General features: G+C 29.5%; 8 protein-coding genes across 8 annotated transcripts; 4 read left to right on the plus strand and 4 right to left on the minus strand.

Annotated features, from left to right (window-relative positions):
• Nucleotides 1-11: 11 nt before the first annotated feature.
• Nucleotides 12-2282, minus strand: BX663DRAFT_211257 (uncharacterized protein). The gene is made up of 6 exons (XM_051521768.1): nt 2117-2282; nt 1646-2056; nt 1127-1583; nt 531-1063; nt 298-443; nt 12-226 (listed from the first exon to the last, which is right to left on the minus strand). Exons 1-5 carry the CDS (start codon nt 2225-2227, stop codon nt 432-434), a joined length of 1524 nt encoding a protein of 507 aa, XP_051379330.1. The 5' UTR covers nt 2228-2282; the 3' UTR covers nt 12-226; nt 298-431.
• A 2236-nt stretch (nt 2283-4518) lies between these two features.
• BX663DRAFT_578471 (uncharacterized protein) lies at nt 4519-5188 on the minus strand (the record flags this gene model as incomplete). The annotated part of the gene is made up of 3 exons (XM_051532180.1): nt 4808-5188; nt 4606-4782; nt 4519-4523 (listed from the first exon to the last, which is right to left on the minus strand). The coding sequence occupies exons 1-3, from the start codon at nt 5106-5108 to the stop codon at nt 4519-4521; spliced, it is 483 nt and encodes a 160-aa protein (XP_051379331.1). The 5' UTR covers nt 5109-5188.
• A 4170-nt stretch (nt 5189-9358) lies between these two features.
• On the plus strand, nt 9359-9844 carry BX663DRAFT_521388 (uncharacterized protein). The gene has a single exon (XM_051529236.1). The coding sequence runs from the start codon at nt 9446-9448 to the stop codon at nt 9602-9604; it is 159 nt and encodes a 52-aa protein (XP_051379332.1). The 5' UTR covers nt 9359-9445; the 3' UTR covers nt 9605-9844.
• A 1149-nt stretch (nt 9845-10993) lies between these two features.
• Nucleotides 10994-11895, minus strand: BX663DRAFT_489236 (uncharacterized protein; the record flags this gene model as incomplete). The annotated part of the gene is made up of 4 exons (XM_051524875.1): nt 10994-11061; nt 11120-11228; nt 11512-11727; nt 11809-11895. 4 exons carry the CDS (start codon nt 11893-11895, stop codon nt 10994-10996), a joined length of 480 nt encoding a protein of 159 aa, XP_051379333.1.
• A 2521-nt stretch (nt 11896-14416) lies between these two features.
• On the minus strand, nt 14417-15064 carry BX663DRAFT_441511 (uncharacterized protein; the record flags this gene model as incomplete). Its single annotated transcript, XM_051523459.1, has 2 exons — nt 14417-14721; nt 14947-15064. 2 exons carry the CDS (start codon nt 15062-15064, stop codon nt 14417-14419), a joined length of 423 nt encoding a protein of 140 aa, XP_051379334.1.
• A 1874-nt stretch (nt 15065-16938) lies between these two features.
• BX663DRAFT_478561 (uncharacterized protein) lies at nt 16939-18719 on the plus strand. Its single transcript, XM_051524304.1, has 8 exons — nt 16939-17079; nt 17169-17205; nt 17272-17466; nt 17540-17644; nt 17715-17805; nt 17900-17987; nt 18049-18195; nt 18264-18719. The coding sequence occupies exons 1-8, from the start codon at nt 16973-16975 to the stop codon at nt 18520-18522; spliced, it is 1029 nt and encodes a 342-aa protein (XP_051379335.1). The 5' UTR covers nt 16939-16972; the 3' UTR covers nt 18523-18719.
• Nucleotides 18720-18772: 53 nt separating this feature from the next.
• Nucleotides 18773-21130, plus strand: BX663DRAFT_521402 (uncharacterized protein). Its single transcript, XM_051529237.1, has 6 exons — nt 18773-18981; nt 19090-19159; nt 19219-19436; nt 19522-20170; nt 20236-20484; nt 20547-21130. Exons 1-6 carry the CDS (start codon nt 18869-18871, stop codon nt 21066-21068), a joined length of 1821 nt encoding a protein of 606 aa, XP_051379336.1. The 5' UTR covers nt 18773-18868; the 3' UTR covers nt 21069-21130.
• A 674-nt stretch (nt 21131-21804) lies between these two features.
• On the plus strand, nt 21805-23076 carry BX663DRAFT_521404 (mitochondrial carrier domain-containing protein). The gene is made up of 2 exons (XM_051529238.1): nt 21805-22016; nt 22135-23076. Exons 1-2 carry the CDS (start codon nt 21894-21896, stop codon nt 22996-22998), a joined length of 987 nt encoding a protein of 328 aa, XP_051379337.1. The 5' UTR covers nt 21805-21893; the 3' UTR covers nt 22999-23076.
• The last annotated feature ends 2 nt before the right edge of the window (nt 23077-23078 follow it).

Below are 23078 nucleotides of genomic sequence, written 5' to 3' on the forward strand. Positions count from 1 at the left end.
TTATTTTATTTTTAATAAAAATAGTTGTATTTAATATAATTATTAGTTTAAATGAAATATATATAATAACGAAGACGATAGAGAGAGAGAGAAAAAGGGGAGAAAGTGTGTGTGTGTGTGTGTGTGTGTGAGATCATTAAATGATTTCGTTTATATTATGCATTTAATATGTGAATAAAGGGAGAAAGAGGAAATCCAAATAATATGCAGGGACAAGTCAAGTTATCTAATTATTATGTATAGTTGATAATAATGAATTATTACTACTGCAGTTCTTTTTTCTTTCCTTTTTCTTACCTGCTGCTTCACTGACGGAGTTTACAGCTTCTTGTTGCTGCATTATTATCTACTGAATAGTCAAAAATAAGAGTGAATAATATCCATGACCAGAGAAGAGTATTCCGAGATTCTTGAGTCATGTTTATTATCATTTATAAAAGTATCTTGAATTCCAATAATAATAGTAATAATAATAATAAAAAGAATTATGTACAGAAGCATTTTATTTACAAACAAAATCTTTTAGGAACCTTATAGCGATGATCCCCAATATTTTGCTTTATAGTCGTCCACATATAATTTAATCTTCTTCTCTTTCTATTACATTCTTCCACTAAATTCTCTGTTTCTATAAATCTCTCTTCTTTAGCATCCTTCAAGAACTTTTCTTTAATAAGAGTTTGATATTCTGCTTTAAGATCATGATAAGATCGTTTTGATCCAGTAGGCTGATCAGTATTCTGAAGAATTTTTATATAATCTGGATAATTTTCAATAAGGTATTGCTTAATTCTATTATATTCATCACGAACTATTTCATATTTAGTACAGTATGCACTAAATGCTCGTTGGCTAGGGATTTTGATTGGTTTTATACTATTAGGTATTAGAGCTGTTGTTGCTGGTGTTGCTGCTGATGTTGTTGCTGCTGCTGCTGCTGCTACTACTACTACTACTTTATTAGCTGTTATTGTGGATGAAGAGGAAGTAGATGATATGGATAAATTTCTTTCTATAGGAAATTGATTCCTTTCTTCTACTTTTATCTTTGAATTATTTATTTCTATACTATAAATTAGAATAAAATTATATACAAATATATATTTTTTTATATAAAAAGATATACCTTCTTCAATTTTTTGTTTCATTTCTTGAGGTAATGTCTTTAGAGTAGGCTTCTTATTTTGTAAAGGAGCAGGTGAAGGTGAACGTTTTCTTTTTATACTATGATTTGGCTTCGTTTGAGGATCGATTGTAGTTGATGTGAATACAGGTGATGCATTAAGTGGATGAAAGCTGGGCGTCATTCTCCCTTTACTTTTATTATCTTGTGGGGTATGATTCCTAATGATGACAGGAGATGGCTTCTTTGGTTGGTACTTTGAATCAGGATGATATAGATTAGATCGATCAGGGTCAGAATCTGATATTTTTAATAAATCATAAGCTTCTTTTGTATTATCTGCTACTGTATGTTTATCTGTATTATTATAAAATGGCCAATCCCATATTTTAATTTCTTTGTACAAATTTGGCTTTAAGCAAAATTTTTTTCTTTCATCTTTTTTAATAGGAATTCCAACCTAATAAATAATAATAAGTAAGTTCACCATCTATTTTATACATATATTTATATGACTATTACTTTTTCAAGGATATCTGTTATCTCTAATTGATCACATTTTTCATGTTGTGTCCGATTAAGTGATTTGACAAGTTCATTAATAGACCAAGGATGTAAAGCCAAACGTTGCAAGATACGCATCCTTAAACTATATTTTTCTTCTGGAAAAGATTGTTTTTGCGATGCACGTGAAGGTGTAGATGGTACATTTGATTTTGCTTTTATTAATGGTGATGGTTTTGTTACATTGGGTATATTATCTTTACGTTTTACATTTTCTAACTTTTTAATTTGTACTTTTTCGACAGTTGTAGGAATAGCATTACCAAGATAATGAAGTGTACTTGAATTGTTGTTATAATAAATAGCAGTCGCATTCTTTTCTTCTTTATTCTCATTAATCTTAATTCTTACATCTTTCATAACAAGCTCCTACATTAATAAGTAAGTTTCCCTTTTATTAGTTTAAAATCGACATCAATTATAACCTACCAGTTCTCCCTGATTTGAAGCTTCAATAAAAACTGATTTTTGTTTTGTCAGCTTTTCAATAATCTCGGAAGTTAATTTCAAATTGATGAATCTCTTTTGACCAACCATCATTGATTTTATTTTTCTTTTTTTTTTTTCTTTTTTTTTTCTTTTTTTTTTTTATAAAAAAAGGGATATATAACAACGCGTTTTGCTAATAATAATAATAAAAAGGTATAGAAAAAAGAATGCTCAAGTAGAACTAGAAAAAAAAAAAAAAAAAAAAAGATAATAAAAAATAATTGCTTTGAGCTCTTGGTCAACAGAATAAATATGTCTTTTTTTTTTTAAAAAAAAAAAGCAAGTAATAAATTAATCACTGAGTATAAAAAATAATCATAATAATAATATGACATGTAATTTACTCTCCAAGTGTGAGCGACTATTATTACTTGATAAATTATATGTAATGAAAGGAAGAAAGAGAAAAAGGAAAAGCGTGTATATAAGTGATATATATACATATACAAGATTGTATGACACATTATAAGTCTTTTATTACTATTAAAGTTTCCTTTCAGATCTTCTTGCTATATGGAGATAATTATATCCCAGATGGTATATATAGTCTGCTTCAAGTTTAATAATACATGAAATGAATAGTAGAAGAAGAAGAAAAAAGGGTATGCTTATCCATAAAAGATGTACATAATTTGTCAGTAAGCTTACTTTAAAGTATGTTTGGTAGGATAACATCTATTTCCTCCTCTAGGCCTATTTCGATTAACTATAGTTGATATGAGACTTTTATATAATGCCACTACAATTCTCTAGAGTTTTTTTTTTTTTTTTTTTTTTTTTTTTTTTTTTTTTTTTTTTTTTTTAGTAGGCAAAAGATTCAGCAAGAAAGAGAGAGAATCTTCGATCGACGTCGGTAATAACAGCAAATGATGCATGTGAAGAGACAAATGATGGCATAGCAACGAGTAAAATGTTCGAAAGGGTGGTATATATAGGGACAAGATATACCACCAGGTAGCCAATGTATAACCTGACTGTGTTGAGTTTTGGACATCGAGCAACCAAAGGAGAGGATCTAGTGTCACCGTTGGACAACAAGTGGCAAGCAGATTAGTATTTTGGGCCAGTGCAAAGTGTGTCATGGTATTGTTGTAGAAAGTCATGCCGTAGCCAGCTTAAACTTGCTTTTAGTAAGGCCATCCAAATTGCAGGTGCATTCTCTCCATAAAGAGTTCTTGGTCATCTTGTACCATTGTGAGTGGCCTGCAGACGTCTCCAAGTAGGATAGTAATTTGGAGAGCAGAATATCATCAGGTAAATTTATGGACCGTGCTAGGTATTTTGTTTAGAGTGTTATGGATCGGTTCATCATCGACGGTTGGTGGATCATGTGAAGCATCACTTTAGTAGAGGACCACAGGGAGGTGCCAAACATGCGACGAAGACATTCATTTTGGTTGGCCTCTAGTATGCTTAAAGTGAGAACCGTTGAGGGCAGCGATGGCAAGGCTGTATTCCAATTGTGATCTGATCATCTGGACATAAAAACGAATTGAAAGGAGACAGCTGAAACCTTTTGAGTTGACATTGAGGGCGGTTATCTGGTTCATTGAAAATTGCGCTTTAGCAGTGTTTTGTTTAACAAGAGCAGCAGGTATCAATAGAACCACCAGCTTTTATAGGAATGCCTAAGTATGGAAAAGAGGGTTCACGAGGTAGAGATGTATTATATAGGTAATATGGATGATCATCATTGGAAGGCGCAACAACGACGCATTTGGACGGACTCCAACAGTAGCCCACATGATAGCTATGGTCCTCACAGCTTCGCGGGAGTGAGTGCATTTCAGTTGCTGGGGCGATCAGGACGACATTATCTGCGTAGAGGAGAGATGTGAACTTTGTAGCAGATTGGACGACATCAGAGAAAGCATAGGAGATTGCATGCTGTGGTCTTAGGAGTTCAGGTAGATCATTAATATAGATAGAATACAAAAATGCGGATAGTATGGAGCCTTGTAACTCACCTGTAACCGGAGAGAATTGAGAGGATACCGTATTATCGAGTAGAACTTCAATCTGTACATCATCAAATAAATTCTGTAAAATACCAAGCAACAATGTTGGTGCAAAAGGTTGAAGATTTTCGCCATATATAGGATCGGTCAACAGTATTATAAACTGATTTGATGTCGAGGAAGATCAAAGTTGGAGTAAATTGATGATAACGTTGTGTATTAAAAATCTTTTCCACGAGATGTTCACCATCGAAGAATACCTCGTATAATTTCAATACAGAAAGAGTTTAATTCATCTCTGTTCCAATCTTCAAAAGTAACTGTAATTTCCTTAAAGTCTTTTATAATATGTAGGTAAATTTCACAGATTAACTGGAAATCACCTTATTCTATAAATATATGTATACATATTACAATTAACTTATTATAAAAAAATACACCCTTCCTTCTTTTCTTTGAATCGATTTTTACCAATACTGCTGTGAACCATCTTGACATAATGCCCACTTCTTGATTTATTAATAATACAATAACAACATGGAGAGACATCAGAAGCTTTAGCGGCAATAGCTTGAAAGATAGATTGAATGATAGACCATATCCTTGAATGACCGTCACCAGGCATCAATGAGAGATCTTTTTCACTTACTAAAACACCAGAACCAACAAATACAATACCATTTATATCTAACGTCCTTATCACGACGAATAAAATCTAGAAAATAAGAATTATCATCATCTTGATCTAGATAAGACAGAAGTAACTCAATAAAGGAGTCAACAACTGTGCCTGCTTCTATCAACAACATTATCTTTCTTGGGCGTTTTAATTTTAAGTAAAGCTTTTCAATGCAATGTGCACTTATGATTTGGGTACCTAAAAAAAAAAAGGATTTATTTTGGAAAGCAGCTCTGTTATATACACAAACTGTAAAATCATGATTGTTCATATTTAACACTAGGTTTTGGCCCATTACGGTTAAACCTATGGGGCCAATATCAGCATCAAAATGAAATAAAAAAAGTAAAGCATTTTGAGCTAGTTGTTCTATATAATCATAGTAGCTAAATTAACGTTGCTATCTTTTATTTAAAATATAAGAAGATATATCCATGAAGTATGATTATAATAAAAACAGCCCCTTCCTTTTTTTTTAAGGTAAGAAAGCAAAATATACTTCATAATTATACCTTTCTATAAACTCATTAACCAAATAAAAAGGACAATAAATAAAGTACATAAACATCTACAAATCTCATTTTGACTCTTTTCTAAACATCATTAGACGACCCTTCTTCTACAAGTCGTCAATGATTAGATTCATTATTATACAAAAGTTTTAAAAATAGATATTTATTTACTGATAATATGTGTGTTTTTTTTCATTTTTAATTAATAATAATAAAAAAGGGGTAATGATCCAATTAGCCAGTAGCTTCATTATATAATAAAAAAGGCTACTGTTTCCAGAAGCAACCAATCGTGGAGGTTGATCATTATGTGCTTCCTTTCACAGTTTTATTTAACGAGAGACGCGAAAACTACAAATGAAACATACTCTCGATATTGGACAATAGAAATGACTATTATCCTCACAACGATATTAATGAATGTTTATTTAAAGTGACCATCATCATTAGAACTTCACTAAAGATTGTTTTTATTTAAAGTGACCTATGTCTTTAAACTTCACTAAAGATTGTTGATTTAAAGTGACCAATATCCTCAAAACTTCACTAAAGATTGTTTATTTAACGTGACCAATATCTTCAAAACTTCACTTTAACAAAAAGAAGAAGAAGAAAAAAAGAAAAAACAAAAACGAGAGTGTGAAATAAAAATAGGAGAAGAAAAAAAATTTTTTTTTCACATAAACAAACGGTCTAATAGGTGCAATGCTTTCCATGGAAGAGCATAATTAAACCTATTTGTCTTTGTTACACTTCGGATAGATCTTCCCTCTCTCACTCTCCTTTTTATTATTATTATGAGTTGCCTCCTATAGAATTATAAATGATTTGTATAACGCTTTAACGGCTAAGTCCTGCTACAAGATATCAAATATCAGACTATCCTTTATCAGTGAAGTAGTTTATTCAATGAAAAGAGAAAGATAGGATAAATGCTAGTTATAAATATCATGAACTGACTTAGAATGTCATGTTCCTTGATTAAACAAGTGGATCAAGGAATTCTATCTAGATTCCCCTGAAAAATTCTCTGATCCACTTTATCAAATAATATTAAAACTTCTAACACTTTATTATCAACAACATACCTTATTCGGTCGTAACTAACACTTTTTTGATTCGAATCTTATCTTAGACTTCTTTAACAATTCTTATAAATACTCATCAATTTAAATTCATAAATAAAAATGATTGACTTTAGAACTATTGTTCCGTCTCATTGACTTTTTTTTTTTATCTTTTTATTATTTTCATTTTATAATATTTTTTATTTGATATTTTACAAGTAATATCACAGTTTTATCTATGATTTTAACAGTTAGGTATTTATATAAGAATATCTAAGAACAGGAAAGCATTAGAAAAGTATTAGTTACGACAGAATAATCCTACTTAGTATTGTCAGTAGAGTGTACCAACTTCCTTAAGTTTATAAAACATGAAGAAGTATAATACATAAATAAGTTGAAGTCGCTTTCCTTTATATTATTTGCCCAGATACTTTAAGTCTAGAATTTAATAACTCTGACTATACCTATTTATTTCGATGGTCATTGAATTCTTATAAAAAAATTGTTTGATGATGTGATATTATAGCATATGCATGCATAAAAGGGAAATATTTTTTATTTTTATTTTTTTTTGAATACCACAACTCGGCAACTACACCTAAAAGTTTGGGTTTATAAAGAAAAAATTTGAGGTAAATAAAATAGCTTGATCGGAAAGGGCAGCGCCTTTATGTAGGCCAAGCGGCGATCATGGAGAGATGAACTTTGTTAGCTGTAGATGGGAGTGATTAAATAATAAAATCGGGGTTAGTTCTGAGCTTTAATGATAACATGCTACCTTCCAGGATCCAATGTTCAACACCAGGCCTTCAAATGGAGGTCGATAAAAAGATGTTGTTAAATCGCGGGGTAATTTCCTACCATGCAAGAGAGGAAAGCCCGCAGCATTGAGAGAATTCCTGGGAGTAACACGGCTGTAGTAGAAGCAAACAAGAACAGAATCTAATCCACCTCTACACTATAAAGGACTTCCTCTTCAATAATTTTTTTTCTCATATAAAATAAAAAAAAAATGAAAAAGAAGGAAGGATGGGCTCTAAAGTTAATATGTATTGTGTAGTACAATTGCTATAAAAAGTTACACGTTATTTATTTAGAACTACTGTCATACTTGTTGTGGTTACAGAATACTTGTAAATTATAATATGTAACAGTAAGGAAATTAGTTTGGTTATACACAAAGACTTGAAATAGAAGAAAGAATACGCAAAGAATTGACAAACGAAGAAAATATTATTAAATGTAACGAATTAAAAAACAACAACAACAATATAAAATAAATAGCAAATTTTTAATAATGAGGACACAAAGAAGGATCGATAGCGCAAAAAAAAAAAAAAAAAAAAAAAAGTATGAAACTGATGGCAGACTTGTTATAGCTGATACATCAAATAAGCTATCCAACATTAAAAATAACTAATTTAATAATAAGGAAGGATTAAGGATACTGACTTAGTGGCCAAAGTTGATAAAAATGATAGAAGATATATGAATCCTTTTAATATTGGTAGTTGGGTAAGAAATGTAGGGAGCTAAAAAACCTTTAGAAGTTGTGACAATGATCAAACAGGCAAATTTGTGAATTCTACGATAAATATTTAATACCAAACCTTGGTCATACAAGACAAAGAATCTATGGATCAAAGCTATATATCGTTAAAATGAAAGTTATGGGCGTATTTTAAGTTACAAAAAAAATGCAATTTTGATTTTTGATTAAGTTTTAAGTAAAAAATTTATTATTCAATGAGTATATGTTCCTAATATTTTATATATTTTATTTTATTGGATCAAAGACAATTTGAATTCAATAAGGTGTATATTATTTATAAGATATTATATACAGTATAATATGATAGTTCAGCCAAATCAAAAGACCAATTGTCGCCCAATATATTAACTATATATGGGACGTAATTCATGGAAATCACACTCTACAATATTATGTTTTTGGCAAGTTTTACAAGATTTTACTAAATTGACAGCATCTTCTAATAAATGTGGCCAATGTAAGCCATCATTATGAATAGCCTTTACTATACTTTCGGCATCAAAATGTTCGAATACGTGAGCTTTTGTTAGAATAGCTCTTCTTTCATTCTCTAGTGGTGTCATGCAATCTCCACTCTTATACTCTGTATAATTTATTTTAAATTTCTCGTTTTGCTTTTTGATTTTTCTAATTTTTTTAAACATCTATCCATTTTATTTTACTGGACTTATCAAGGATCATATTCTCCCCAATTTTTTCCATAGGAGGGGATAAATGGCTTAGTCGATCCGCCAGAACATTATCTATGCCTGGTGTTATAATTGTAGTCGTCTTTTATAACTAAGTTAATAGACATAAATCATCATTTATTACCTAATAAAGATGTTATTCAAATAAGACCAGTATATTGTACTTTACAGCATGATGTGCATTATACAATATTCAGTTTTAATAACGGTCATTGTTAGAGTATTCGAGCATTAAAAAAAATAATATTATGTAATAATAAGAATTCAATAGGATTATGACTGTTATATTCAATTACATAATCACTTACATAAGCTATACATATTATACATACATTTATAATGTTGAACATTGTTATGTAATAACATCTTAGAGAATAATAATAATAATAGTAGCATATAAATAATTGGTATTATTGTTATATCTGGAATATTCACTGTGAATTAATATGAACGCGTTGCTTACCCCAGAAATAATGATTGGGTATATTTTTAGTAACAGTGACAGTTAAAAGAAAAAAAGATAAAATGTATATTATTGCATGCAGGATTATTAGGAGACAATATTTACACAGACAATATTTACACATATGCTTTATTATAGCAAATCATACTTCTATTAATATCACTTACCTTGCAAGCAAAAAGCATATAAATAGCCCTTATCATTTTTCCATATCATTTTTCTTTTGTACAATGTTTGTATTATTTTTTTCTTTTAATAAACTATACAGAGTTTTCACAGACTTGTCTTTTCTGTTTTCTCTTTCCTTATCTTTTGCACTTAAAACAATCACTATTTTCGTTCTTGTATGGTAGACCCCAACAGAAAAGATGTATATGTGTCATACCATGGTGTGAATGATCTAAGACGCCTGTCATCTGCTGAATATTACGATATGAATGGGAAATATGAATCGACAGAGACTAGAACAAAACCGAAAGAAAAGAATAAATGTGGAATAGATTGAAACCCATATACCTTCTCCAAAAAAAACTGCAGTTCTCGAACGTTACAAAGCATACATAATATATATATGCTACAGCACTTTGATACGTTATCTGCTTTCTACAGTTTCCAGACTGCAAGACTGCGATGGTGCAGCCACTTTGGGTCTCAGCGGGCAATCGAAAATGCTGTCAACATTTTACACAACGGCTCAAAAAAAAAAAAAAAATACAACTAAAGTAGAAGAAAAACAGGAGATAAATATGAAAGCAACCACTCTGACGCCCTTCATGAAAGCATAGGAAAGAATAGGAGCTGCTTTCAAACAAGTGTGGAATATTTCAAGCATGGCGAACGCGAAATCCATCAAGTAATTAATCTGCAAACAATGTAATATTTATTGGAATCGGGAAGTCATGGCCTCCAAAAATATGTTTAACCATTGCCAAGTCCATTTGGAGTGGCAATGGCCGTCCAGATATCTTCCAACGACAAAGCGCCACCTCGAATGTGGTTGTCTCAGCTCACTCCGGTGGGCTTATGACTTAAAGGTTTTACAGGTAAGAAGTCTTTATAAAATAGTAGTTCTATTTTTTTTTCTAAATTCCTTTTTCGTTTTGTCCAAAAAAAAAAAAAAAGGTAAACACTGTATCGCTTGACTACCTTCATCATGGTAAACTTCCTCCAGAAATTCCCCCCCTCCCCCTCCTTAGTACAAAACTTGTAACCTGGTTACGTAACTCTGAATCTAGTATTTGTTGATATATCTTCCCTTCTCTTTCTTTTTTACCCTATTGCCTATTAAAAGGTTTTTTTTTTTACTACACTTTTATCCTTTCTCGAACTGACCCGGGCAACCCATTACGCCGGTATTATGTGCTCACTTAGGTTTTTTAAATTTTTGTTATTCTTTAATCGTATTGCCGCAGTTCTAATGTGTGTGTGTTTTTTAGACTCCTCCAATATAAGAAGAAAAAAATTTTTAATTCTCGGAATAACAAATAATAATATGACTGCTTCTATTAGTCTATAAATATGTGATTAAAATCTCGAAAAATTGAAAAATTTTTTTCTTTTTTTTTTTTTTTCTTTAGACAAATCTTCCAGAATATGGAAAGTATGATGATAGCTTTCATGACCCAGTAAACGATCAACCTCCCAAAAGGGAAAAGTATTTCTGTACTTTTTCTCGCTGGGAGACATGACGATACGCGCTGGGGTCACCCTAATCACACCTAATTTACAGCGTGTTTTTATTAAGCGATCTGACTAAAACATAATAAATTTTTATATTTTTAAACGAGAAAATGATATGATAGTAACTTTATTATTTAAAATAAAAAAATGGTATAATGGGAATTTGCCAGAGTGGGCAAATGGATTAATAATCAAATGCTGCATTGAATAAATATCACTTCATACTTGTATCATCCTTTATGATTGATTCTTCCTTCTTCTTTCTTGATAATTTCGCATAGTCTAAATAAGATAATACGTTAAATGGTGATGATTACAATAAATACATAAAATAGCTTACGTAAACCACAAGCATTGCAAAGTGTTCGAGCACCATCTGGGCCTCTTCTCCATTCAGGTGTTTCTGATATATTACAAGAATGGCATCTACCTTGAAATACTGGCCGTTTCTATGTATATACAAAATAGATATAGAGATGTATATATGAATACATAGACTTTATTCTTATTCTATATTATTCATTTTTTTTTCTTTACTCCTCTTTTTCTAAGTCTATTATTATTATTTGTATTTAAGGCAATAATTCCATTACTATTATTACTATTTTTTGGTACTTGATTATTTTTTATCTATTTTTTTTTTTTTTTTTTTTTTTTTTTTTTTTTTTTAGAAAAAAAAAAACAAGTAAGTGATTATGAATGTTTATTCCTATAAAAACTCTATCTATCTACTCTTCCATCATTATCATTAGATCTATGTTGTATTCTATATTCTGCAGCTAACTGATATTTCCTTAATCTTAGTAAAGCATTCAAGACTTCATTTGCTTTATTAATCATATCGTCTAACCAAGGACGGATTAATGTTGGATTATTAAAATCATTTTCTATGATTGTCTGTTTTCTTTCGTTCATGTTATCTACAAGACTATTACAATGCCTAATAACCTTAAATTTTAAGGAGAGATAGAGATAATATTAAATTTACTAAAATGAGTGATAAATCCGTTGTTATCATTGTCGTCTTACTTGATCAATATCTTTTTCAATATGATGTATCGAAGGCGCTAATATTGAATTAGGTGTTAAAATAAATTCAACTGGAGTTGTAGTCATTATTTGTGGTAATGATGTAGTAGTAGTAGTAGTATTATAATAAGAATTCATTCTACTTGTATTACTATTATTATGTTGATGTGATGATAATGTAATAGTGTCCTCTGTATTATACCATAGTCGACTAGTGTTATTAGATAAAATAGGCGGTAAAGTAGGTCGCTCATTATTTATTGCTTTATTACTAAATGGTATTGTAACATCTTGATTTATTCTATTACTATTCATTCTTTACATAGATCAATACAATTTTCGATTATAAATGTATGTATGTATGTATGTATGTATGTATGTATGTATGTATACCTTGGAGAAGGGTATTGTTGTTGTTGTTCTTGTTGTTGATAGGATTGTGACATAATAGTATTGGTTTTTTTTAAAAAAAGAAAAGAGAAGAGAAGAAAAGGATTAAAATGAAATATACATATATGTGTATCTATATAAATATGTAATATATGTATTAGTTGTATACATTTTTTTTGTGTATATAATCAATGTGACAATCTTCCAATTAGATACGATTACACAGTTTTATATATTTATATATATATAATCTTTCAATGACCCAATGAGCACGAGATACTGTTGAATTTATCAAATTTGCTCTAGTCAGATCAATAATAATAAATACTAGAGGAAAAAAAAAATCTCTTTCTCTCCCTCCCCCCTTTTTTTTTAAGAGTAAGATAAAATAGAAAAAGGCAGTAAAGAAAAGAAATAGAGAGAGAGAGGGGGGGAGTACAGAATATAAATAATTCCATGAATTTTACAATAAAATAAATGCTTGTCATTTTACAACATATCTCTTTTGTGTCTAAATTAAAGTTTACATTTATTTTAAAAGTATTTTGATAAGCTATTTTTTTTTTAAAAAAAAAGGGGGGAGGGGAAAAGGAAACTACCTTTTTCTTATAAAAAGAGTCAATATTAGTTTTTCAATTCTTGTCTATTGATAAATTCTTATTTTATTCTCTTCCTTACGCTAAATACAATAATTAGTCTGTATATAACTTTATTCTAGTGAAAGATGTACTCTGCTTTAAATCTAAAACCTGTTTCTTTTATCACCTTCACTATGCCCTTCTAATATAAAATATGCGCATTATTCATATCTGATAGACTTTAGCCGAATTGTAATTTCTTTGCAATTCATACTTGCTTCTAACAGGCGTTTCTCTCTCTCTCTCTCCCTATAATGCTTAATTTTCATATAATGTTAGAAATCCCATATTTGGGTAGCATAAAAAAAAAAAGAAAAAAGAAAAAGAAAAAAAGGGATAAAAAGCTGAATCATGTAATAGTTGATGAAATGCTTTTCTGGATTTATAGCCTTTTCTATGTCAGTATCGTCTATTTTTATTTTACTTCTAGGTTAAGAAGAGCTTTGTCTTTCAGTTATAAATGACCATTAAATTATAGGACCCATTATATGATCAATCGTACCTAAATAAATATTTATACATAATTGAAAGACTTCCATGTACAAATAAATGTATATGTAAACCGTGTTATATATTATACACCTTTTAATATCCTGTATGTGACAATGTTATTGTCTAAATAAAGTATTTTACTCTAAAAGCATTGTTTATCGAAGGTTAAGACAATAGACATCTATATACAAATAAACCTGGAAATTCAAACAAATGGACACAAATAATTATTTTTCTCTCATTAATTCCATACGATACATATTCATTAATAGAAAGAAAATTATATTTTTTGTTTCCACTGAATATGTTTTAATATTGAAGCAGTATATTTATATAAAATTGAAGGAAAAAAAAATATAAACTACCTTTCTGAAATGACTGTTTTATATTTACTCTTGGATACGAGCTTCGATACTTCTTTACCAATTTAATGAGGAATTGAATGTAAGAAATAAATAATAATGCCAACTTCCTCTAATTTAACTTACTTGTACATTTGTATAAAAGCTACTCTATTTCAGGATTCGTAAGGCTATTTAAATAACTGATAAACATATAGATTAAATTATTTATTAGACATTATTTAAGAATGATATCTAGAGTATGTCTTTTTTTTTTTCCAATAATCAAATTTGAAATTACGTTAAATTGTCAATTAGAAATCAGTATTAGGCCGTGCTACTACTCTCGATTTTGATCTCAAAAAAAAAAAAAAAAAAAAAAAAAAAGGAGAGAGAGAGGTTGTAAGACAAAATTTGGTGTAGATCACATGCCGTTAATATCTTTTAACATGTAGTTTATAAGCCTTGAGTAACAAATGAATCATTTTACCCACACAAAAAAAACCCCCTCTCCTCACATTTTTTACACAAAATCTATCTTTCAAGAAAGAAAGTTAAATCGTAATAGTAGATTGTTCTTCTTGTGAAATCTAAAATTATCCCCTATTTACCTATTTTAAAACACACATAACCAATAAAGAAGGCTAGACTAGACTTAACGATGATAACTCGAAAAAAAAAAAAATAGAGCAGCTACAAGTAGTACAACTTCTTATAAATTTAAATAAGAAGGTAAAGAAATGTTTATTATCGTACTGAAAAAAATGTAGTATTAGAAGGTTCATTAAAAATAGTATTATTATCTGTATTAAAATTATTTTGTTGTTGTTGTTGTTGCTGTTGTTGCTGCTGTCGTTGTGAATAAGTATTGTTTAATTTGGGTGTGATAGCATCTACTAAAATATCTCGTAAACGAAAACATTGACGCCGACGCTTAACGAAATAATATCTTTTTTCTGCAAGTGGCGTAGGTCGACTTTGTTTAAACGCTTGCATCACATTTTCTACTTCTTCATCGGAATCAATAAATGATTCATCATTAGTTTGATTCACTATCAATAGTTTACTATCAGCACTGTTAAGATATTGTTGTTGTAATTGACTTTGTAATTTTTTAAGACTTTTAATTGATTTTCCTGCTGTAGTTGTGGTATTAGTAGCAGTGATAGTATTAGCCGTATTACCATGATTAAAGGTGGATTCAACTAAAATAGAAAAAAAAAAAGTGTTTAATGAATATACATGTATATGAATGAACAAGCTTTTATATAAAATACCTTTCTTTTTGGCTAGTTGATCTTTAACATTAGGTCTACCTATAGATTTTTTCTGATAAGCTGCTAAGAGAACATCATAGGGTTGTGATCTTCCTTCTACGGCACGTTTAGCTCCCATTGAATGGCTTTTACAGGTTAATGATCGTGTACATGGTAAATTATTAGGTCCCTGAATAACGCCACACTGTTTATCCAAATCCAATGGTGCTACATAATAAATGCATTCAATGATAACAATAACAAGTCCCCTTTATATATATTTATGTACCTTTCTGTTTTGTAGTCTTTTTTTGTTGTTTCTCTTTTTTTATTTTCTTCTTTTCTGTTTTCTCTAATGAAGTTGAAGGTGGTCTTTTTGCAGTAGTAACAGGTGAATTTAGTTCATCTATAAACACACGCATCAGATAAATTTTATATATTTTACCTTTTACGTTTTACAAAAAAAAAAAAAAAAAAAAAATAAATAAATAAATAAAAAATACCTTCTAATACAACTGCTTTCTTTTTCTTTTTCAAATCCTTTTTTGTATCCATATCTTCATCATCAGAAAAAAAATCTAATTTCTTTTTATTGCCAAGGCATGTCTCTAGTTATCCATTTTTTTTTTAAAAAAAAATATCCTATAATGAATATCAATAAAATGCATATTTTACCTGAATGTTCTTTAAATTTGCTAGGCAACAAGGGACGCTGACAATGATTACACTTGACAACCACCATATCTTCTTCCATTGGCATCGTACCAAAGATACTCATATCTTTTATATCTAATTGTGTTGTTATAGGCGAACCACTCTCTGAAAAACTATCATCTATTTTGGCTTTAAAATCAATCATCTAAAAAAAAAATATTATTATTATTATTATTTTACCTTCAGATTCTAGATGCATAGATTCTTTTAATTGAATCCAAGATTGTCCATCAACCTGTTTTAGTTCTTTCACATCTCTTTTATTTATATCCAAGTTAATCTCGTCCCAATGTTTGTCATCTTGAAAGACAGATAAAATGCCAGGTGTAATATGCTTTGACCATGAACTTTCTGATTGTAGTAATGGTTTTGATAATTGATTTATTTCTAAAAGAACACACATACAAAAAATGATGATGATGATGTTGTGTTAAAGTCAATTTACATCCATATTTAACTGGTTTTAAAGTACCTGCTTGTAATTTTTCAATTTTATTCTCTTTTTTTTCAAGTACATCTTGTTGCTCTTCACTTAATAGATCTAAAGGGATGTTTAACATGATGAGCTTGTCAATGACATTATTTTACCTTTGGTGATGATATTGTGTTTCTTTAAGTTTCCATTTGTTGAAGTCATTATTATGCGTTTCTATAAAGTCTGAAGTTTTTATTTATGTATTTATTAAACAAAAAAAAAAAAAAAAAAAAAAAAAAAAAGGGTTTCGCAAGTTGATTTTTTTTTCCTTGAAAAAAAATAAAAATAATAAAACCATCATATTCATGTAATATGTAGTTAGCTTAAAATCGCTCAGAAATAAATAAACCTGCCATCATGAAAGATTTCACTAGAAAAAATTCAATTTCCATTTATAGGTTATTGTAGGTTAATTGATATGTATTCTCTCTCTTTCTCTTTCTCCTTCTTTCTCCCTCTCTCTCTCTCTTTTTTTTTATGATTATAAAACTTGTTGAATACTAAGAATAATAATAACCATGACTTATACAATGCAGTATACATGATAATAAAAATGTACCTTTTTTTTTTCTTTCATTTTTTTTTTAACAAGAGGTATTGCTATTGTTGTCAAATGATTATTTTTTTTCCTTCTTTCCTTTAGAATACTACTACACCAATAATATGGCCGAAGATTAGGTTAATAATAACCCGTCAAATATCCTTTGTTGGAGTTGACGGGCGGCAACTTAAAAAATTTTGAAGGATAAACGTTGTTTCTATTAGACGGCCTTTTTATTATTATTGTTCTCTTTTTCTTTTCTTTTCTTTTTTTTTTTTATTTATTTTTTTTATTTCTTCTTGTTATCCAGCCAATTAATGCCGCCTCAGGAACCAACATTTCATCCTTCAGATCTATTAAAGTCAGAACATAATGAATCCTTAGATTTTGTAAAGAATGATTATATTCAAGGATCAAGAAAAAAGTAATAAAGAAATACAAAAAAGGGCTACTTTTATGTGTATATGTATATATATATATATATTTGTAACGATGGTTATATATTACCTATAGATCCAATCATCATATTGAATATACCAGAGACGAATTGGTAATGATAAACTAAATAATATATTATTTATACTTTATTTATTTATTTATTTTTTTTGTGTAAAAGTTATCCTATTCAAAATGCTTTACTTCAATCACAGAAAATAAGAATAGCTTTTTATTATCAATCACCACTCTACCTAGTATTCTTATTCGATACGGTGTTTTATTTCCATTTCGTTTAATGACCTTGACTGCTTCTACAATAGCTTTCTTTCTATCTTTACCTATTGGTGTTGTATTAAAGAATAATGATTTTGTGGTAATCTCTTTAAAAGATTTTTTTTTGATATGAATCGTATAATAACTTTTTCTTCTTCTTCTTCTTAACAAAGTCATTATGTGTTAAATATTATTGTAAAGGGATATTATTTTCTTTAGGCGTCAAGGTAGATTATATTGGAAAAAAAGCTGAATTAAAAGAACCTCATGTGTTTGTGGTGAGTCTTTTTTTTTCATTTTATTTTATTATTATTATTATTAAATCAGGGTTTTATTATATATTATTAGGCTAATCATACATCCTATTTGGATTATATTTTATTGGGAGCAAATAAGTTTCCTCATGCTGTTGTTATGGCAAGACATTCTGGTGTATTAGGTAATTTTATATATATGTATATAGACGATACAAGTCTATGTTATGAGGGATAAAGTCCATGAATTGATATTTTTTTTTGGTTATTTTTTATTAGGCTTCTTACAAAATAATGGTTTAAACTATTTACATTCACTTACCTTTGATCGGTCAAATATAACAGAACGTAAAATTTTATCTGAAAGGTAACGAATCAAATGGACTATAGAGAATGAATGTGTAAATAACGATATGTGTATTTATTAGCTTAAAGAAACATGTGCATTTGTCTAATACTTGGAAGAATCCGATGATTATTTTCCCTGAAGGCACTTGTGTTAATAACAAGTATATAATTCGTTTTCAAAAGGGTGCATTTGAATTAGGTGCCAAAGTCTGTCCAATTGGTATAAAGTAATCTCTCTCTTTATTTATTTATTTATTCTATTTATTTATTGATTCATTTATTATGATACTATTAGATATGATAGATATTTTGGTGATCCATATTGGGATACACGTAAGGGATTCATGTCATATGCGTATTACAGAATGACAAGATGGATTACACCTGTCAAAGTAGTCTATTGTCAGCCTCAATCACCACAAGAGAATGAGGATGCTGTTGATTTTAGTAATAGAGTAAAAGATATCATTGCAACTAAAATAGGTCTTGAAAAAGTAGATTTTAATGGCACAGCAAAACGTGAATTATTACGGGTATTAAAAGAAGTGTCATAATAAAATGTGTGTATATCATTATTTATCTACTATTTATACGCATCTATTTATACGATACTTAGACAGCAGATACATTAGAAATAATAATAGTAAAATAGATAAACATCACCATTCATTCTGTAAAAGAAAATAAAAAAAAAAATATCGGAGTTTGATATTACAGTTCATCGTGACTTATTTGTCCTGACATGAAATAGGCGTGTTTCCTTCCTTTTGTTCTTTCCTTCTTTTTATTTATTTATTTATTATTATTATTTACTCCTCTTAAATTAACTTTGTATCAAAATAATAATAATAATAAGAAGAAGAATAACAATCAGAAAAAAATAATAATAATAAGGATCAAATGACTTGCCAGCATAATTCAATGGAATCAGGGCAATGTAGAGATTGTGGATATTGTTCACATGAAGTAATCTATTTTGGTCTCTGTGCTGTTTGTGGTAGACAAGTTGAAGAGTAATTCTTATACACACACACACACACACACACACACACACATATATATATATATATATATATACATAATAGAAAGACTTTGAACTAATAAATGTATATATTTCTTAGGGATGAAAATGCACCAAAAGATCATATTGACATGACACATAATTCGTCAGGCATTGTTGTTAGCTATAAAGTAAGAATTAGTTTTATCAAGTATGAAAAATGAATAGATACTAATAAATGTATGGATAGGAGGCAAAACGCTTAGAAAAAGAGGATGAGAAACGATTATTAAAAGAAAGAAAACTTTCATTAATTGTTGATCTTGATCAGACTATTTTACATGCTGCTTGGGAGCCTCATATTGCAAACTGGGTTGATGAGCAAAAAGTGAAAGATAATGACAAAGTGAAAGACATGAGTACTTTTTCATTAGATGGTAGTATGAATAAATATACTATTAAACTAAGGTAACTTGTTTTATTTTTTTTAAAAAAAAAGAAAGAAAGAAAAAAAAAAAGAAAAAAAATCAAATTGACATCTTTTTTTATTTAGACCTGGTTTAAGAGAATTTTTAAATAAAATATCAAAATATTATGAAATGCATGTTTATACAATGGGTACTCGTGCCTATGCTGATGCAGTAGCAAAAATAATTGACCCTGAAGGGAAATTATTTCAGGATAGAATTCTATCCCGCGATGAAAATGGTAGTATGACTAAAAAGAGACTCGAACGCTTATTTCCATCTGATCAAACAAAAGTGATTGTACTTGATGATCGTGCCGATGTTTGGGATTATTCACCTAATCTGATTCAAATCAAACCATATGAATATTTTGCTGGTATTGGTGATATTAATGCACCTCCTCTAACTCAACCTATCATCGCTACTACACATTCTTCTTTACCAACAAATGATATTATCAATGAAGAGGAAGAAAAAGAAGGAATGAATGTAAATAAAATTGCTACTGGTAGCAGTTCAACTATAAATGACATCAATATAAATCAACAAGAACTTATCGATATAAAGCAAGGTGATAATGTAAATAATGAAAATCAACCTAATTCAACATTAGAAACAACAGAAGTACCTTTACCAAAAGAAATACCTAGAGAACCAGCATCTAGTAGTAATAATCATTCCAATTATACCCCTAAAACAAATGATCCAGACACTATTCTCAACGTTGTAGAAAAGGTAATCATTTATATTTATATACTAAGATGTATGACTTATAAATTTTTTTTTCTTTTCTTTAAAAGGCTCTCATTTCTGTTCATAAAGAATTTTATAATCAAGTAGATGAGAAGAAGATAGAAAAGCCTAATGTAGCACATATTTTACCAATATTAAAATCAGAGGTTTTAAAGGACTGTTTTATTTTATTTTCTGGTGTAATTCCACTTCATTGTAATGCAGAAGATTCATCTATTTGGAAGTTGGCTACAACTTTCGGAGCGACATGTTTGAAAGAACTAACAGGCAAAGTAACACATCTTGTAGCTGCCAATGTAAGTAACACAAAAAAAACTAAAAAAAAAAAAAACTAATAAAAGAGTTCTTGTAAATCTAGGCAGGCACAAATAAAGTGAATACAGCTAGAAAATATAGTCATATTAAAATTGTTTCACCTGCTTGGTTAATGGACTCTGTATGGAATTGGAAAAAAGAAGACGAAGAGGATTATTTAGTCCCTTTACCAAGAGAAGGATCAGCAGCCTCAGAAGTGGAAAATCCAGAAGAAGCACCATTAGATTTTGAGGTGGATATTGATTGGCAAGATGATGAAGTAGATGCCGTTCTTTTAGAAGAAGAAGAAGAAGATAGTTATAATGATAGTTTTAGTGACGATGATATAGAAGAGGAAAAAAAACCAGAAAAAGAAGAAATACATCAGGGGGAATCAGGGCCAGAAGAAGAAGAAGAAGATGTAGAGGACTGGCTAAATGCAGCATTAGTGGATATTGATGGAGATTCACAAGTAACAGAAAGTGATTATGGTGCAAGTCAAAGTGATGACGAATATAGTAGGAAAAGAGACCGTGAAGAAGAAGATTTTTCAGATGACGAGCATTCTATAAAGCGATTACATTAATAATAAATATTATTTTACTATCATCTTCTGTATCACACATAAAAGATGTAGTAAGGATTTCCTACTGGTTTTTTTTTTTTTTTTTTTTTTTTTTTTTTTAAAAAAAAAAATGAATGATTTTCATCCACTTTATTTATTTTGTTGATTACTAAACTTATTTTTTTTTTTCCTTTATTTACTGAGTCTCATTTAAAAGAAAGTGAAATACAGAACGAGACTTTTTTTTTTTGAATGAATAAATAAAATACGACTCTTGTCAGATAAATACAAAAAAAGTAGTAGTAGCCACATAATAAAATTTTGATTATCTTACATGATTCAACTTTACATCACTCTTCTATGATTGGGTTATAAAATCAAGTTGTTATTGTTATTGTTACAATAACTTTGAAAGTAGTCTATACTTTGCGTCATAAATGATGATGATACATTATACATGTCTTATTCTACATTATTAAATCTATGTGTATACATCGTGTTATTATTTTATCTAATCCAATTTAATTGATGATAGTCAACAGACAAGGGGAAAAGAAAGATAATCAAAATTACACAAAAGACAAAAGCGGGGGTGTACGGGTTAATAAGCCTTAAAATCTTTTATCAGATCAAATATGATTGGCTTGTATTTATTTATAAGAAAAAAAAAATCTTCTTTTCATAATCAGATTTTTTTTTCTTAATATATAAATAGATCATTATAATCCCCTTTATTTTTATTTCTCTTCTTTCTCTTCTTCTTATTCTTTTTTTAATAAGATTTGTTTATTTAATTTTTAAAAAAAAATTATAGACTCCCCTCTCTCTTTCTGTACATAAATAAAGATGTCTGACGATTATGATTATGAATCTCTTGGTGATAATGCTACTCTTGCTCAAGATGCTATGGCAGGTGCACTTGCAGGCATAGCAGAACATTGTGCCATGTTTCCAGTAGATAGTATTAAAGTAAGTAAGAAATAAAGAATGTATGAATATGTATATATATATATATATATATATATATTTGGGTGGTGGAAAAAGTTACAAAAAAAAAATACATGGATGACTAATATGAATACAATAGACTCGTATGCAAGTTATTCAATCTACTACTACTAATATACCTTCAGCAGCCACATCTGCATTAAATCGACCTCAATTATTTAATGGTAGTGGGGGACATCGACATGTTCATTCTTCAGCAATTATGGAAACAGCCAATATTCAGAACGTTAGAACAGCTTCACGTCATCTTTGGCGTGGGGTGAATTCGGTTGTGATGGGGGCTGGGCCTGCCCATGCCATTCATTTTGCTACCTATGAGGCCTGTAAAGAAGCGTTTGGAGGAAAGACAGGAGGGGGACATCATGTTTTATCAAATGCAGCGGCAGGTGCTTGTGCAACATTAGCTCACGATACCTTGATGAATCCATTTGATGTGATAAAGCAACGTATGCAGTTGGGTGAATATCGAACTGTTCGTGAATGTGCTTTACGTGTCTATAGTAAAGAAGGCCTTGTCGCCTTTTACATTTCCTTACCAACTACCTTGACAATGTCTATACCGTTCCAATCCATTCAATTTGCAACCTATGAATTTTTCCGTAAAGTATTAAATCCACGAGGCGAGTACGACCCTAAAACACATGCTATCGCTGGATGTTTAGCGGGTGCCATTGCTTCTTCTGTGACAACCCCATTAGATGTCGTCAAGACTTTATTACAGACTCGTGGCACAAATACGGATCCACGTATTCGAAATGCATCGGGTTTAATAGAGGCAGCAAAGATCATTCAAGAACGATATGGATTAAAGGGTTTCTTTAGAGGCTTTAAACCAAGAGTTTTAACAAACATGCCAAGTGCTGCTATTAGTTGGAGTGTGTATGAATACTTTAAATGGTTTATTAGTAGTACTAATAATGACAATCATGTTCTTAGCTTGTAAATAATCTCATCTTAATATTACACCCATTTGTATTATTTAAATCTATATTATATGCATACACACACACACACACACACAAA

This window comes from Cokeromyces recurvatus (genome assembly GCF_025118155.1).
Source record: "Cokeromyces recurvatus strain NRRL 2243 chromosome Unknown BX663scaffold_31, whole genome shotgun sequence".
Lineage (NCBI taxonomy): Eukaryota > Fungi > Mucoromycota > Mucoromycetes > Mucorales > Mucoraceae > Cokeromyces > Cokeromyces recurvatus.